Consider the following 14,135-nt stretch of genomic DNA (forward strand, 5'->3'; position numbering starts at 1 on the left):
GGGCGAGGGGAGAAGGGCGGGCGCTGATTGGCTGCGGGGGGGGTAGGGGAGGCGCTGATTGGGCTGCGGGGGGGGCGGAGGAAGCGCTGATTGGCTGCGGGGGGGTAGGGGAGGCGCTGATTGGCTGCGGGGGGGTAGGGGAGGCGCTGATTGGCTCCGGGGGGGGGGGCGGAGGAGGCACTGACATTCCACCCCCCCCCCACGACGCCACACCCCCCCATGACGTCACACCTCCCCCCCACGGGCATCACGTGACCCCCTGACGTCACCACCCGGCCCTCCAATGAGGAGGCGGGAGCGCCGGTGACGTCACTCGACCCCCAACCCCCCCCCCCCCACGTGACCCTTGGCCCCCCCAATGACATCACGTGACCCCCCCACCCCCCCCAAAATGACGTCACGTGACCCCACCCAACGTTCCATCCTTTATTGGTCCCCGCAGGCCCCGCCCCCTCCCCGGCAGCCAATGAGGGGGGAGAATGGGGGGGGGGGGTGGAGGGGCGGGGCCGTCGCTGATTGGTCCATCGGGGGGGGGGAAGGGGGAGGGGCCACGGGGCGGTGGCCAATGGGGGGGGGGGGGGGTGGCCACCAAGTGGGGACGGTGGCCACCAATTCAAGATGGCGGCCACCAATTCAAGATGGCGGCCAGCAGGTGGTGGGGGGGGGGGGCCACCAACTTGGCATGGTGGCCAGCAAGCTGGGACGGTGGCCACCAAGGTGGGGTGGTGGCCACCAAGGTGGTGGGGGTGGCCACCAACTTGGGACAGTGGCCACCAAGGTGGTGGGGGTGGCTACCAACTTGGGACGGTGGCCACCAAGGTGGGGTGGTGGCCACCAGGTCGTAGGGGTGGCCACCAAGGTGGGGTGGTGGCCACCAAGGTGGTGGGGGTGGCTACCACGTGGGGACGGTGGCCACAACATGAGGATAGAGGCCACCAGGTGGGGACGGTGGCCACCAGGTCGTGGGGGTGGCCACCCGGTGAGGATGGTGGCCACCAATTCAAGATGGGGGCCACCAAGTCGGGACGGTGGCCACCAGGTCGAGATGGTAGCCAAGATGGAGCACACGGTGGTCAACCAAGGATGGTGGCCGTCAACCGAGGATGGTGGCCACCAGCCCCACGGCGGTCAACCAAGGATGGTGGCCACCAGGTCGAGATGGTGGCCAAGATGGAGCACATAATGGTCAACCAAGGACGGTGGCCACCAGCCCCACGGCGGTCAACCAAGGATGGTGGCCATCAACCAAGGATGGTGGCCACCAGCCCCACGGCCGTCAACCAAGGACGGTGGCCACCAGGTTGAGATGGTGGCCAAGATGGAGCACATAATGGTCAACCAAGGATGGTGGCCACCAGCCCCACAGCCGTCAACCAAGGGTGGTGGCCACCAGGTTGAGATGGTGGCCACCAGGTCGAGATGGTGGCCAAGATGGAGCACATAATGGTCAACCGAGGATGGTGGCCACCAGCCCCACGGCGGTCAACCAAGGATGGTGGCCAAGATGGAGCACATAATGGTCAACCGAGGATGGTGGCCACCAGCCCCACGGCCGTCAACCAAGGGTGGTGGCCACCAGCCCCACGGCCGTCAACCAAGGATGGTGGCCATCAACCAAGGATGGTGGCCACCAGCCCCACGGCCGTCAACCAAGGGTGGTGGCCACCAGGTCGAGATGGTGGCCAAAACGGAGCACATAATGGTCAACCGAGGATGGTGGCCACCAGCCCCCATGGCAGTCAACCAAGGGTGGTGGCCACCAGGTCGAGATGGTGGCCAAGATGGAGCACATAATGGTCAACCAAGGGTGGTGGCCACCAGCCCCACGGCCGTCAACCAAGGGTGGTGGCCATCAACCAAGGATGGTGGCCACCAGCCCCACGGCGGTCAACCAAGGGTGGTGGCCACCAGGTCGAGATGGTGGCCAAGATGGAGCACATAATGGTCAACCGAGGATGGTGGCCACCAGCCCCACAGCGGTCAACCAAGGGTGGTGGCCATCAACCAAGGATGGTGGCCACCAGCCCCACGGCCGTCAACCAAGGATGGTGGCCATCAACCAAGGATGGTGGCCACCAGCCCCACGGCCGTCAACCAAGGGTGGTGGCCATCAACCAAGGATGGTGGCCACCAGCCCCACGGCCGTCAACCAAGGATGGTGGCCGTCAACCAAGAATGGTGGCCACCAGCCCCACGGCCGTCAACCAAGGATGGTGGCCATCAACCAAGGATGGTGGCCACCAGCCCCACGGCCGTCAACCAAGGATGGTGGCCATCAACCAAGGATGGTGGCCACCAGCCCCACAGCCGTCAACCAAGGATGGTGGCCAAGATGGAGCACATAATGGTCAACGGAGGATGGTGGCCACCAGCCCCCACGGCGGTCAACCAAAGATGATGATGATGTTCAACCAACGTCGATGGCCACCACCCCCCATGGTGTTCCACCAGCGTCGGAGGCCACCAGCTCTTCCCCCCCCCCCACGGTGGCCACCGGGCCGGTGACCTCACATCTTCTTGACCCGTCGCTCCAAGGCCTCCAGCTCCTCCATGATGTCCTTGGGTAGATCTTCTCCGAAGTTCTCCAGGTAGTAGCTCCTCAACTCCTTCAGCTCCTGTTCCCAGAAACTCTTGGAGATGGCGAAGAGCTTCTGGTAGGAGACTCCGGGAAGCCCCCCGAGATCCAAAGCTTCTTCTCTGGGCACCAAACCAACCGGGGTGGCCACCGCGCTATCTTCACCGGCCACCCTCCCGCAGATCCAAGCCAAGACCCGGGCGTTGTGACCGAAACCCGGCCAAAGGAAGTCACCGGAAGAGGGATCGCGAAGGAACCAGTTGACGTGGAAGATACGGGGCAAACGGAGACCCCGTCGGTGGCCAAGGGACAACCAGTGGGCGAGGTAGTGGCCGGCGTTGTAACCGAAGAAAGGACGCATGGCGAAGGGGTCGTGCATCAGGCGGCGACCTGGAGGGGAGGAGAAGGTGGTTATGGGGCTGGTGGGACCGGAGAAGGTGGAGTTACGGGGTGGTGGGACGTGGTTATGGGGCTGGTGGGACCATAGAAGGTGGAGTTATGGGGTGGTGAGACGTGGTTATGGGGTGGTGGGACCAGAGAAGGTGGAGTTATGGGGTGCTGGGACGTAGTTATGGGGTGGTGGGACCATAGAAGGTGGAGTTATGGGGTGGTGGGACGTGGTTATGGGGCTGGTGGGACAGGAGGGTGGAGGAGATGGAGTTATGGGGCTGGTGGGGTGGTGGGACGTGGTTACGGGGGTGGTGGGACCATAGAAGGTGGAGTTATGGGGTGGTGGGAGGTGGTTATGGGGTGGTGGGACCATAGAAGGCGGAGTTATGGGGTGGTGGGACGTGGTTATGGGGCTGGTGGGACCATAGAAGGTGGGGTTATGGGGTGGTGGGACGTAGTTATGGGGCTGGTGGGACAGGAGGGTGGAGGAGATGGAGTTATGGGGTGGTAGGACATAGTTATGGGGCTGGTGGGGTGGTGGGACGTGGTTACGGGGGTGGTGGGACCAGAGAAAGTGGAGTTATGGGGTGGTGGGACCATAGAAGGTGGAGTTATGGGGTGGTGGGAGGTAGTTATGGGGCTGGTGGGGTGGTGGGATGTGGTTATGGAGTGGTGGGACCACAGAAGGTGGAGTTACGGGGTGGTGGGACGTAGTTATGGGGCTGGTGGGGTGGTGGGAGGTGGTTATGGAGTGGTGGAACCATAGAAGGTGGAGTTATGGGGTGGTGGGAGATGGTTATGGGGTGGTGGGACCACAGAAGGTGGAGTTACGGGGTGGTAGGACGTAGTTATGGGGCTGGTGGGGTGGTGGGACGTGGTTACGGGGCTGGTGGGACCATAGAAGGTGGAGTTATGGGGTGGTGAGACGTGGTTATGGGGTGGTTGGATGTGGTTATGGGGCTGGTGGAACCAGAGAAGGTGGAGTTACGGGGTGGTGGGACGTGGTTATGGGGCTGGTGGGACAGGAGGGTGGAGGAGATGGAGTTATGGGGTGGTAGGACATAGTTATGGGGCTGGTGGGGTGGTGGGACGTGGTTACGGGGGTGGTGGGACCAGAGAAGGTGGAGTTACGGGGTGGTGGGACGTGGTTATGGGGTGGTGGGACCATAGGAGGTGGAGTTACGGGGTGGTAGGACGTAGTTATGGGGCTGGTGGGGTGGTGGGATGTGGTTATGGAGTGGTGGGACCACAGAAGGTGGAGTTATGGGGTGGTGGGACATGGTTATGGGGTGGTGGGACCACAGAAGGTGGAGTTACGGGGTGGTAGGACGTAGTTATGGGGCTGGTGGGGTGGTGGGACGTGGTTACGGGGCTGGTGGGACCATAGAAGGTGGAGTTATGGGGTGGTGAGACGTGGTTATGGGGTGGTTGGATGTGGTTATGGGGCTGGTGGAACCAGAGAAGGTGGAGTTACGGGGTGGTGGGACGTGGTTATGGGGCTGGTGGGACAGGAGGGTGGAGGAGATGGAGTTATGGGGTGGTAGGACGTAGTTATGGGGCTGGTGGGGTGGTGGGATGTGGTTATGGAGTGGTGGGACCATAGAAGGTGGAGTTACGGGGTGGTGGGACGTGGTTATGGGGCTGGTGGGACAGGAGGGTGGAGGAGATGGAGTTATGGGGCTGGTGGGGTGGTGGGACGTGGTTACGGGGGTGGTGGGACCAGAGAAGGTGGGGTTATGGGGTGGTGGGACGTGGTTATGGGGTGGTTGGATGTGGTTATGGGGCTGGTGGGACCAGAGAAGGTGGGGTTACGGGGTGGTGGGACGTGGTTATGGGGCTGGTGGGACAGGAGGGTGGAGGAGATGGAGTTATGGGGTGGTAGGAGGTAGTTCTGGGGCTGGTGGGGTGGTGGGACGTGGTTATGGGGTGGTGGGACCATAGAAGGTGGAGTTATGGGGTGGTGGGACGTAGTTATGGGGCTGGTGGGGTGGTGGGATGTGGTTATGGAGTGGTGGGACCAGAGAAGGTGGAGTTATGGGGTGGTGGGACGTGGTTATGGGGTGGTGGGACGTGGTTATGGGGCTGGTGGGACCATAGAAGGTGGGGTTATGGGGTGGTGGGACGTAGTTATGGGGCTGGTGGGGTGGTGGGATGTGGTTATGGAGTGGTGGGACCATAGAAGGTGGAGTTACGGGGTGGTGGGACGTGGTTATGGGGCTGGTGGGACGTGGTTACGGGGCTGGTGGGACAGGAGGGTGGAGGAGATGGAGTTATGGGGCTGGTGGGGTGGTGGGACGTGGTTACGGGGCTGGTGGGACCAGAGAAGGTGGAGTTATGGGGTGGTGGGACCATAGAAGGTGGAGTTATGGGGTGGTGGGACGTAGTTATGGGGCTGGTGGGGTGGTGGGATGTGGTTATGGAGTGGTGGGACCATAGAAGGTGGAGTTACGGGGTGGTGAGACGTAGTTATGGGGTGGTGGGACCATAGAAGGTGGAGTTACGGGGTGGTGAGACGTAGTTATGGGGTGGTGGGACCAGAGAAGGTGGAGTTATGGGGTGGTGGGACGTGGTTATGGGGCTGGTGGGACCAGAGAAGGTGGAGTTATGGGGTGGTGGGACGTGGTTATGGGGCTGGTGGGACGTGGTTACGGGGCTGGTGGGACAGGAGGGTGGAGGAGATGGAGTTATGGGGTGGTAGGACGTAGTTATGGGGCTGGTGGGGTGGTGGGACGTGGTTACGGGGGTGGTGGGACCATAGAAGGTGGAGTTACGGGGTGGTGGGACGTGGTTATGGGGTGGTTGGATGTGGTTATGGGGCTGGTGGGGTGGTGGGATGTGGTTATGGAGTGGTGGGACCATAGAAGGTGGAGTTATGGGGTGGTGGGACGTGGTTATGGGGTGGTTGGATGTGGTTATGGGGCTGGTGGGACCATAGAAGGTGGGGTTATGGGGTGGTGGGACGTGGTTATGGGGCTGGTGGGACAGGAGGGTGGAGGAGATGGAGTTATGGGGCTGGTGGGGTGGTGGGACGTGGTTATGGGGGTGGTGGGACCAGAGAAGGTGGAGTTATGGGGTGGTAGGAGGTAGTTATGGGGCTGGTGAGACGTGGTTATGGGGTGGTAGGACCATAGAAGGTGGAGTTATGGGGTGGTGGGACGTGGTTATGGGGCTGGTGGGACCATAGAAGGTGGAGTTATGGGGTGGTGGGATGTGGTTATGGAGTGGTGGGACCATAGAAGGTGGAGTTATGGGGTGGTGGGACGTGGTTATGGGGTGGTTGGATGTGGTTATGGGGCTGGTGGGACCATAGAAGGTGGAGTTACGGGGTGGTGGGAGGTGGTTATGGGGCTGGTGGGACAGGAGGGTGGAGGAGATGGAGTTATGGGGCTGGTGGGGTGGTGGGACCATAGAAGGTGGAGTTATGGGCTGGTGGGACGTGGTTATGGGGTAGTTGGATGTGGTTATGGGGCTGGTGGGACAGGAGGGTGGAGGAGATGGAGTTATGGGGTGGTAGGAAGTAGTTATGGGGCTGGTGGGGTGGTGGGACGTGGTTACGGGGCTGGTGGGACCAGAGAAGGTGGAGTTATGGGGTGGTGGGACCAGAGAAGGTGGAGTTATGGGGTGGTGGGAGGTAGTTATGGGGCTGGTGGGGTGGTGGGACGTGGTTATGGGGTGGTGGGACCAGAGAAGGTGGAGTTATGGGGTGGTAGGAGGTGGTTATGGGGCTGGTGGGGTGGTGGGAGGTGGTTATGGGGTGGTGGGACCATAGAAGGTGGAGTTATGGGGTGGTGGGAGGTGGTTATGGGGTGGTGGGACCATAGAAGGTGGAGTTATGGGGTGGTGGGAGGTGGTTATGGGGCTGGTGGGGTGGTGGGAGGTGGTTATGGGGTGGTGGGACCATAGAAGGTGGAGTTATGGGGTGGTGGGAGGTGGTTATGGGGCTGGTGGGGTGGTGGGAGGTGGTTATGGGGTGGTGGGACCATAGAAGGTGGAGTTATGGGGTGGTGGGACATGGTTATGGGGTGGTGGGACGTGGTTATGGGGCTGGTGGGGTGGTGGGACGTGGTTATGGGGCTGGTGGGACCAGAGAAGGTGGAGTTATGGGGTGGTGGGACGTGGTTATGGGGTAGTTGGATGTGGTTATGGGGCTGGTGGGACAGGAGGGTGGAGGAGATGGAGTTATGGGGTGGTAGGACATAGTTATGGGGCTGGTGGGGTGGTGGGACGTGGTTACGGGGGTGGTGGGACCAGAGAAGGTGGAGTTATGGGGTGGTGGGACCAGAGAAGGTGGAGTTATGGGGTGGTAGGAGGTAGTTATGGGGCTGGTGAGACGTGGTTATGGGGTGGTAGGATCATAGAAGGTGGAGTTATGGGGTGGTGTGAGGTGGTTATGGGGCTGGTGGAACCATAGAAGGTGGGGTTATGGGGTGGTGGGACGTAGTTATGGGGTGGTTGGATGTGGTTATGGGGCTGGTGGGACCAGAGAAGGTGGGGTTATGGGGTGGTGGGCCGTGGTTATGGGGTGGTGGGACCACAGAAGGTGGAGTTATGGGGTGGTGGGCCATGGTTATGGGGTGGTGGGACCATAGAAGGTGGAGTTACGGGGTGGTGGGAGGTGGTTATGGGGCTGGTGGGACAGGAGGGTGGAGGAGATGGAGTTATGGGGTGGTAGGAAGTAGTTATGGGGCTGGTGGGGTGGTGGGACATGGTTATGGAGTGGTGGGACCACAGAAGGTGGAGTTATGGGGTGGTGGGACGTGGTTACGGGGTGGTGGGACATGGTTACAGGGCTGGTGGGACAGGAGGGTGGAGGAGATGGAGTTATGGGGCTGGTGGGGTGGTGGGACGTGGTTACAGGGGTGGTGGGACCATAGAAGGTGGAGTTATGGGGTGGTGGGACATAGTTATGGGGTGGTGGGACCATAGAAGGTGGAGTTATGGGGTGGTGGGACGTGGTTATGGGGTGGTGGGATGTGGTTATGGGGCTGGTGGGACAGGAGGGTGGAGGAGATGGAGTTATGGGGTGGTAGGAGGTAGTTATGGGGCTGGTGGGGTGGTGGGACGTGGTTACGGGGCTGGTGGGACCATAGAAGGTAGAGTTATGGGGCAGTGGGCTGGTGGGACGTGGTTATGGGGCAGAGGAACACGGTTATGGGGCCGGTGGGACACCAAGGTAGAGCGGATGGAGTTACGGGTTGGTGGGACGTAGTTATGGGGCAGAGAAACGTGGTTATGGGGCTGGTAGCACGTAGTTATGGGTCTGACAGGCCTCACTTATGGGTCTGGCCCCACATAGACACCCCCAACGCGCAACCCCATCCCACCACGACCGACCCAACGGTGGCCACCAGGAAGCCGGAGAGGTGGTCGGTGGTGGCCGTGTGTGGGGCCACCAAGGGGGTCGGTTGAGGGACGGGCCTACTTGTGGGGCTACTTATGGGGCTACTTGTGGGGCAGCTGACCTTTATGCTCGGCGGCGGCGGTGGCCTCGCTCCTCATGGCGCTGCCCACGAAGACCCCGTGGCGCCAGTCGAAGGCCTCGTAGACCAACGGGACGCCTGGAAAGGAGATGACGTCAGGATGGAAGTCTCCACCCCACCAAGAAGATGTGGGGCAGAAAGTTATGGGGCAGAAAGGACTCACCGTGGGGCCGACGACCTCCGAAGATGATGGCGTCGATGGGAACCCCTCGAGGATCTTCCCAGTCGGGATCCATGATGGGACACTGGCGGGCGGGGGCGCAGAAACGGGAATTGGGATGGGCGCAAGGTTGGGGGTCACCTAAAAGCCGGGGGAGATGTTCTTCAGAAGGTTATGGGGCGGGATGTGGGGCGGGGGGGGGGGGGAAAAATGTGGGGCGGTGAAAACTGACCGGGCGTCCAAGGTTGACCCAACCAGGAAGTAAAGGTGGTTCCTGGAGGCAGGGATTGGTCGATGCCTTCCCAGTAAACGCCGCCGTCGCTGGATTGGCCGACGTTGGTGAAGATGGTGTTGGCCCTGATGGTGGCCATGGCCATGGGGTTGGTCTTCTCCGATGTCCCCGGGGCCACCCCGAAGAACCCGCTCTCGGGGTTGATGGCCCGAAGGCGACCTGGGAGGGAGAACAAGGCGGGGGGACGGGACACACAACCGGAGGTCAAAGGGGGCAAGGAGAGGGAGGAAGCGGGCCACCAAGGGGGTGGGACGTTGGGGCCACCACCACCAGGAGAACCCAAGAGTGTTGCGGCCACCAAGGACGTGGGCCACCAGGGCCACCAAAGGCAGGAGACCCCACCCCACGTCCACATCAACCAACCCACGGCCCACCGGGGCCACCAGGGCCAGGAGAACCCAAGAACGTTGTGGCCACCATGGCCAGGAGACCACAAGCGTCCTGTGGCCACCAAGGACGTGGGCCACCAGGGCCACCAAAGGCAGGAGACCCCACCCCACATCCCACACCACCCAACCCACAGCCCACCGGGGCCACCAGGGCCAGAAGAACCCAAGCGTCCTGTAGCCACCATGGCCAGGAGACCACAAGAGTCCTGTGGCCACCAAGGACGTGGGCCACCAGGGCCACCAAAGCCAGGAGACCCCACCCCACGTCCACATCAACCAACCCACGGCCCACCGGGGCCACCAGGGCCAGGAGAACCCAAGAACGTTGTGGCCACCATGGCCAGGAGACCACAAGAGTCCTGTGGCCACCAAGGACGTGGGCCACCAGGGCCAACACCCCCAGGAGACCCCACCCCACGTCCACATCAACCAACCCACGGCCCACCGGGGCCACCAGGGCCAGGAGAACCCAAGAACGTTGTGGCCACCATGGCCAAGAGACCACAAGAGTCCTGTGGCCACCAAGGACGTGGGCCGCCAGGGCCACCAAAGGCAGGAGACCCCACCCCACGTCCACATCAACCAACCCACGGCCCACCGGGGCCACCAGGGCCAGAAGAACCCAAGAACGTTGTGGCCACCACGGCCAAGAGACCACAAGAGTCCTGTGGCCACCAAGGATGTGGGCCACCAGGGCCACCAAAGGCAGGAGACCCCACCCCACGTCCACATCAACCAACCCACGGCCCACCGGGGCCACCAGGGCCAGGAGAACCCAAGAACGTTGTGGCCACCATGGCCAGGAGACCACAAGAGTCCTGTGGCCACCAAGGATGTGGGCCGCCAGGGCCACCACCCCCAGGAGACCCCACCCCACGTCCCACACCACCCAACCCACCGCCACCAACCCCCCCAAAGAACCCCCCCAAAGGAACCTCAGCCTTAGGGCCACCATCCCTCCCCCCGGAGGCCACCCCAGGGTGGGGGAGGAGGGGACAACCGTGTCACCTTCGTCATCGAACTTCATCCAGGCGATGTCATCGCCCACGCACTGGACGCGCCACCCGGGCAAGGCCGGGGTCATCATGGCCAAGTTGGTCTTCCCGCAGGCGCTGGGGAAGGCGGCCGCCACGTAACGCTTGGTCCCCGCGGGGTCCGTCACCCCCAAGATCTGTGGGGCGGGGGGGACAAGTTGGGGGTCAGGGGGACAAGTTAGGGGTCACGGAGCTTGGGGACATCAAGGACATGGGTCACGGGGGCCACCAAGGGTTGGAGAACCCAAAGGTCTTGGGGCCACCAAGGATGTGGGCCACGGGGGCCAGCAGGATCTGTGGGGCAGGGGGGGGACGATGTGGGGCAGGGGGACGATGTGGGTCGGGGGGACAAGGTGGGGGTCAAGGGGCTTGGGGACATCAAGGACATGGGTCACGGGGGCCACCAAGGGTTGGAGAACCCAAAGGTCTTGGGGCCACCAAGGACGTGGGCCATGGGGGCCACCAGGATCTGTGGGGCAGGGTGGGGACGATGTGGGGCAGGGAACAAGGTGGGGGTCAGGGGGGACAAGGTGGGGGTCACGGAGCTTGGGGACATCAAGGACATGGGTCACGGGGGCCACCAAGGGTTGGAGAACCCAAAGGTCTTGGGGCCACCAAGGATGTGGGCCACGGGGGCCAGCAGGATCTGTGGGGCAGGGGGGGGACAATGTGGGGCAGGGGACAAGGTGGGGGTCAGGGGGGGACAAGTTAGGGGTCACGGAGCTTGGGGACATCAAGGACATGGGTCACGGGGGCCACCAAGGGTTGGAGAACCCAAAGGTCTTGGGGCCACCAAGGACGTTGGCCACAGGGGCCACCAGGATCTGTGGGGCAGGGTGGGGACGATGTGGGGCAGGGGACAAGGTGGGGGTCAGGGGACTTGGGGACATGGGGGGGGGACAACCCATCAAGATCCCCCCCAAAAAAAAACCCCCAAAACCCCTCCGAACCCCCCCAAAAAACCACGTGGCTACCAGCCCCCCCAACTTGGTAGCCAACCAGCAAGTGCTGGGCCGAGAAATCCCAAAACCCTCCAAAACCACCCCAAAACCCCCTCAAAACCCCCAAAATGCCCCAAAATCCCCCTCAATCCCCTCTTTGGACCCCCAAACCCCAGGTGGCTACTAGCCCCTTCAACTTGGTAGCCCACCACCAGGTGCTGGGCCACCTAGCCCTGGTCACGGGCCACCTGGGAGGCGATGCACCCCCAAAACCACCCCAAAAACCCCCTAAAATGCCCCAAAATCCCCTTCGATCCCCTCTTTGGACCCCCAAACCGCAGGTGGCTACTAGCCCCTTCAACTCGGTAGCCCACCACCAGGTGCTGGGCCACCTAGCCCTGGTCACGGGCCAGTCGGGAGGCGATGCACCCCCAAAACCAACCCCAAACCCCCCCCAAAACCCCTAAAATGCCCCAAAATCCCTCTCAGTCCCCTTTTTGGGCCCCCAAACCCCAGGTGGCTACTAGCCCCTTCAACTTGGTAGCCCACCACCAGGTGCTGGGCCACCTAGCCCTGGTCACGGGCCACCTGGAAGGCGATGCACCCCCAAAAACCACCCTAAAAACACCTAAAACGCCCCAAAATCCCTCTCAGTCCCCTTTTTGGACCCCCCAAAGCCCAGGTGGCTACTAGCCCCCTCAAGTCGGTAGCCCACCAGCAGGTGCTGGGCCACCTACCCCTGGTCACGGGCTACCAGGGGAGCCATGCACCCCCAAAAATCACCCCAGAACCCCCCCAAAACCCCTAAAACGCCCCAAAATCCCTCTCAGTCCCCTTTTTGGACCCCCAAACCCCACGTGGCTACTAGCCCCATCAACTCGGTAGCCCACCAGCATGTGCTCGGCCACCTACCCCTGGTCACGGGCTACCAGGGGAGCGATGCACCCCCAAAAACCACCCTAAAAACACCTAAAACGCCCCAAAATCCCTCTCAGTCCCCTTTTTGGGCCCCCAAACCCCAGGTGGCTACTAGCCCCTTCAACTCGGTAGCCCACCAGCATGTGCTCGGCCAGCCAGCCCTGGTCGCGGGCCAGTCGGGAGGCGATGCGAAGGGCGAAGCATTTCTTGCCCAGGAGGGAGTTGCCCCCGTAGCCGCTGCCGAAGGAGACGATGCGGCGCCGGTCGGGCTCGTGGGCTACCAAAGTACGGGCCGGGTCGCAGGGCCAGTGGCTAACGAGGGGCTCTGAGGAAAGAGAGAAGTTAATTAGGGGAGTCACGTGACTCATTAAGGGGCGGGGGAGGGGGGAGAGACTCGTTAAGGGCTCCCGTGCCTAATTAAGAAGCGGGACAGGCGAGATAATTAGGTAGCCGCAAGGTAGCCACGGGGCTAGCGGCCACCGAGGAGCTCGGAGAAGGAGGAAGAAGAGTAATTAAGGGAACGGAATGGCTAATTAAGGGGTCACAGGACTAATTAAGGCGGAGAAAGGCTAATTAAGTGGGGACAAGAGGTAACTAAGGCGGGGGGTGTAATGATAATTAGGTAGCCACAAGGTAGCCACGGGGCTAGTGGCCACCCAGGGGCTTGAAGAAGGGAGGGGGGAGAGTAATTAAGGGGTCACAGGGCTAATTAAAGGGGAGAAGAGCTAATTAAGGGGGGACAAGAGGCTAACTACGGCGGGGGTGTAATGATAATTGGGTAGCCACATGGTAGCCACAGGGCTAGTGGCCACTGAGGGGCTCGGGGAGGGGGGGAGAGAGTAATTAAGGCAAAAGAATGGCTAATTAAGCTGTCACAGAGCTAATTAAGGGATCACAGAACTAATTAAGGGGTGGGGGAGACAAGATAATTAGGTAGCCACAAGGTAGCCACAGGGCTAGTGGCCACCGAGGGGCTCGGGGAGGGGAGGGAGAGGCTAATTAAGGGGGGAGAATGACTAATTAAGGGGGGAGAATGACTAATTAAGGGGGGAGAATGACTAATTAAGGGGGGAGGTGTAATGATAATTAGATAGCCACGGGGCTAGTGACCACCGAGGGGCTTGGGAAGGGGGGGGGGAGAAGACTAATTAAGGGGGGAATGGCTAATTAATGAGTGGGGGAGGGGGTAGGAGGGCCTAATTAAGGGGTCACATGGTTAACGACGGGCTGGGGGGGGGGGGAGCTAATTAAGGAGCCCCGTGGCTAATGAGGGGCTTTGGGGAGGGCCACAGCCAGGGGGGAGGGGGCGTGGCCACAGAGGGGGGCGGGGCTTAATGGGGACTCACCAGGGGGCGTGGCCAAGGCCACGGGGGGGCGTGGCTTCATGGAGCGTGGATTCTATGGGGCCACCCCCAGGGAGGGGGGGGGGGCATGGTTAAGGGGGGGCGTGGCCAGGGTGGGCGTGGTCGAAAGGGGGCGTGGCTTAGTGGGGACACGCCAGGGGGCGTGGCCAAGGCCACGGAGGGGCGTGGCTTCACGGAGGCTTAATGGGGCATAGGTTCTATGGGGCCATGGGGGGGGGCAGCATGGTTAAGGGTGGGCGTGGCCAGGGTGGGCGTGGTCGAAAGGGGGCGTGGTTTAGTGGGGACACGCCAGGGGGCGTGGCCAAGGCCACGGAGGGGCGTGGCTTCACGGAGGCTTAATGGGGTGTGGGTTCTATGAGACTATCCTTGGGGGGGGGGGGGCGCCATGGTTAAGGGGGCGTGGTCAGGGTGGGCGTGGCCGAAAGGGGGCGTGGCTTAGTGGGGACGAGCCAGGGGGCGTGGCCAAGGCCACGGAGGGGCGTGGCTTCACGGAGGCTTAATGGGGCATAGGTTCTATGGGGCCATGGGGGGGGGGCAGCATGGTTAAGGGGGCGTGGTCAGGGTGGGCGTGGTCGCAAGGGGGCGTGGCTTA

At 62.2% G+C, this 14,135-nt stretch overlaps 1 protein-coding gene across 1 annotated transcript; it reads right to left on the reverse strand.

The window, feature by feature from the left end:
• Positions 1–2,507: 2,507 nt before the first annotated feature.
• Positions 2,508–13,565, reverse strand: LOC141478522 (phosphoenolpyruvate carboxykinase [GTP], mitochondrial-like). The gene is made up of 7 exons (XM_074167560.1): positions 13,526–13,565; positions 12,317–12,504; positions 10,295–10,457; positions 8,838–9,056; positions 8,609–8,746; positions 8,428–8,523; positions 2,508–2,965 (listed from the first exon to the last, which is right to left on the reverse strand). The coding sequence occupies exons 1-7, from the start codon at positions 13,563–13,565 to the stop codon at positions 2,508–2,510; spliced, it is 1,302 nt and encodes a 433-aa protein (XP_074023661.1).
• Between the last annotated feature and the right edge of the window lie 570 nt (positions 13,566–14,135).

This window comes from Numenius arquata, unplaced genomic scaffold (genome assembly GCF_964106895.1).
Source record: "Numenius arquata unplaced genomic scaffold, bNumArq3.hap1.1 HAP1_SCAFFOLD_1624, whole genome shotgun sequence".
Taxonomy (NCBI): Eukaryota; Metazoa; Chordata; class Aves; order Charadriiformes; family Scolopacidae; genus Numenius; species Numenius arquata.

Coding starts and splice junctions, on each gene's coding strand:
- LOC141478522 (XM_074167560.1), bottom strand. CDS start 13,565: ATGAAGCCACGCCCCCCCGTGGCCTTGGCCACGCCCCCTG. Junction 12,505..13,525: donor GGCCTTGGCCACGCCCCCTG/GTGAGTCCCCAT, acceptor CTCTTTCCTCAG/AGCCCCTCGTTAGCCACTGG. Junction 10,458..12,316: donor GGCTGGCCGAGCACATGCTG/GTGGGCTACCGA, acceptor CCCGCCCCACAG/ATCTTGGGGGTGACGGACCC.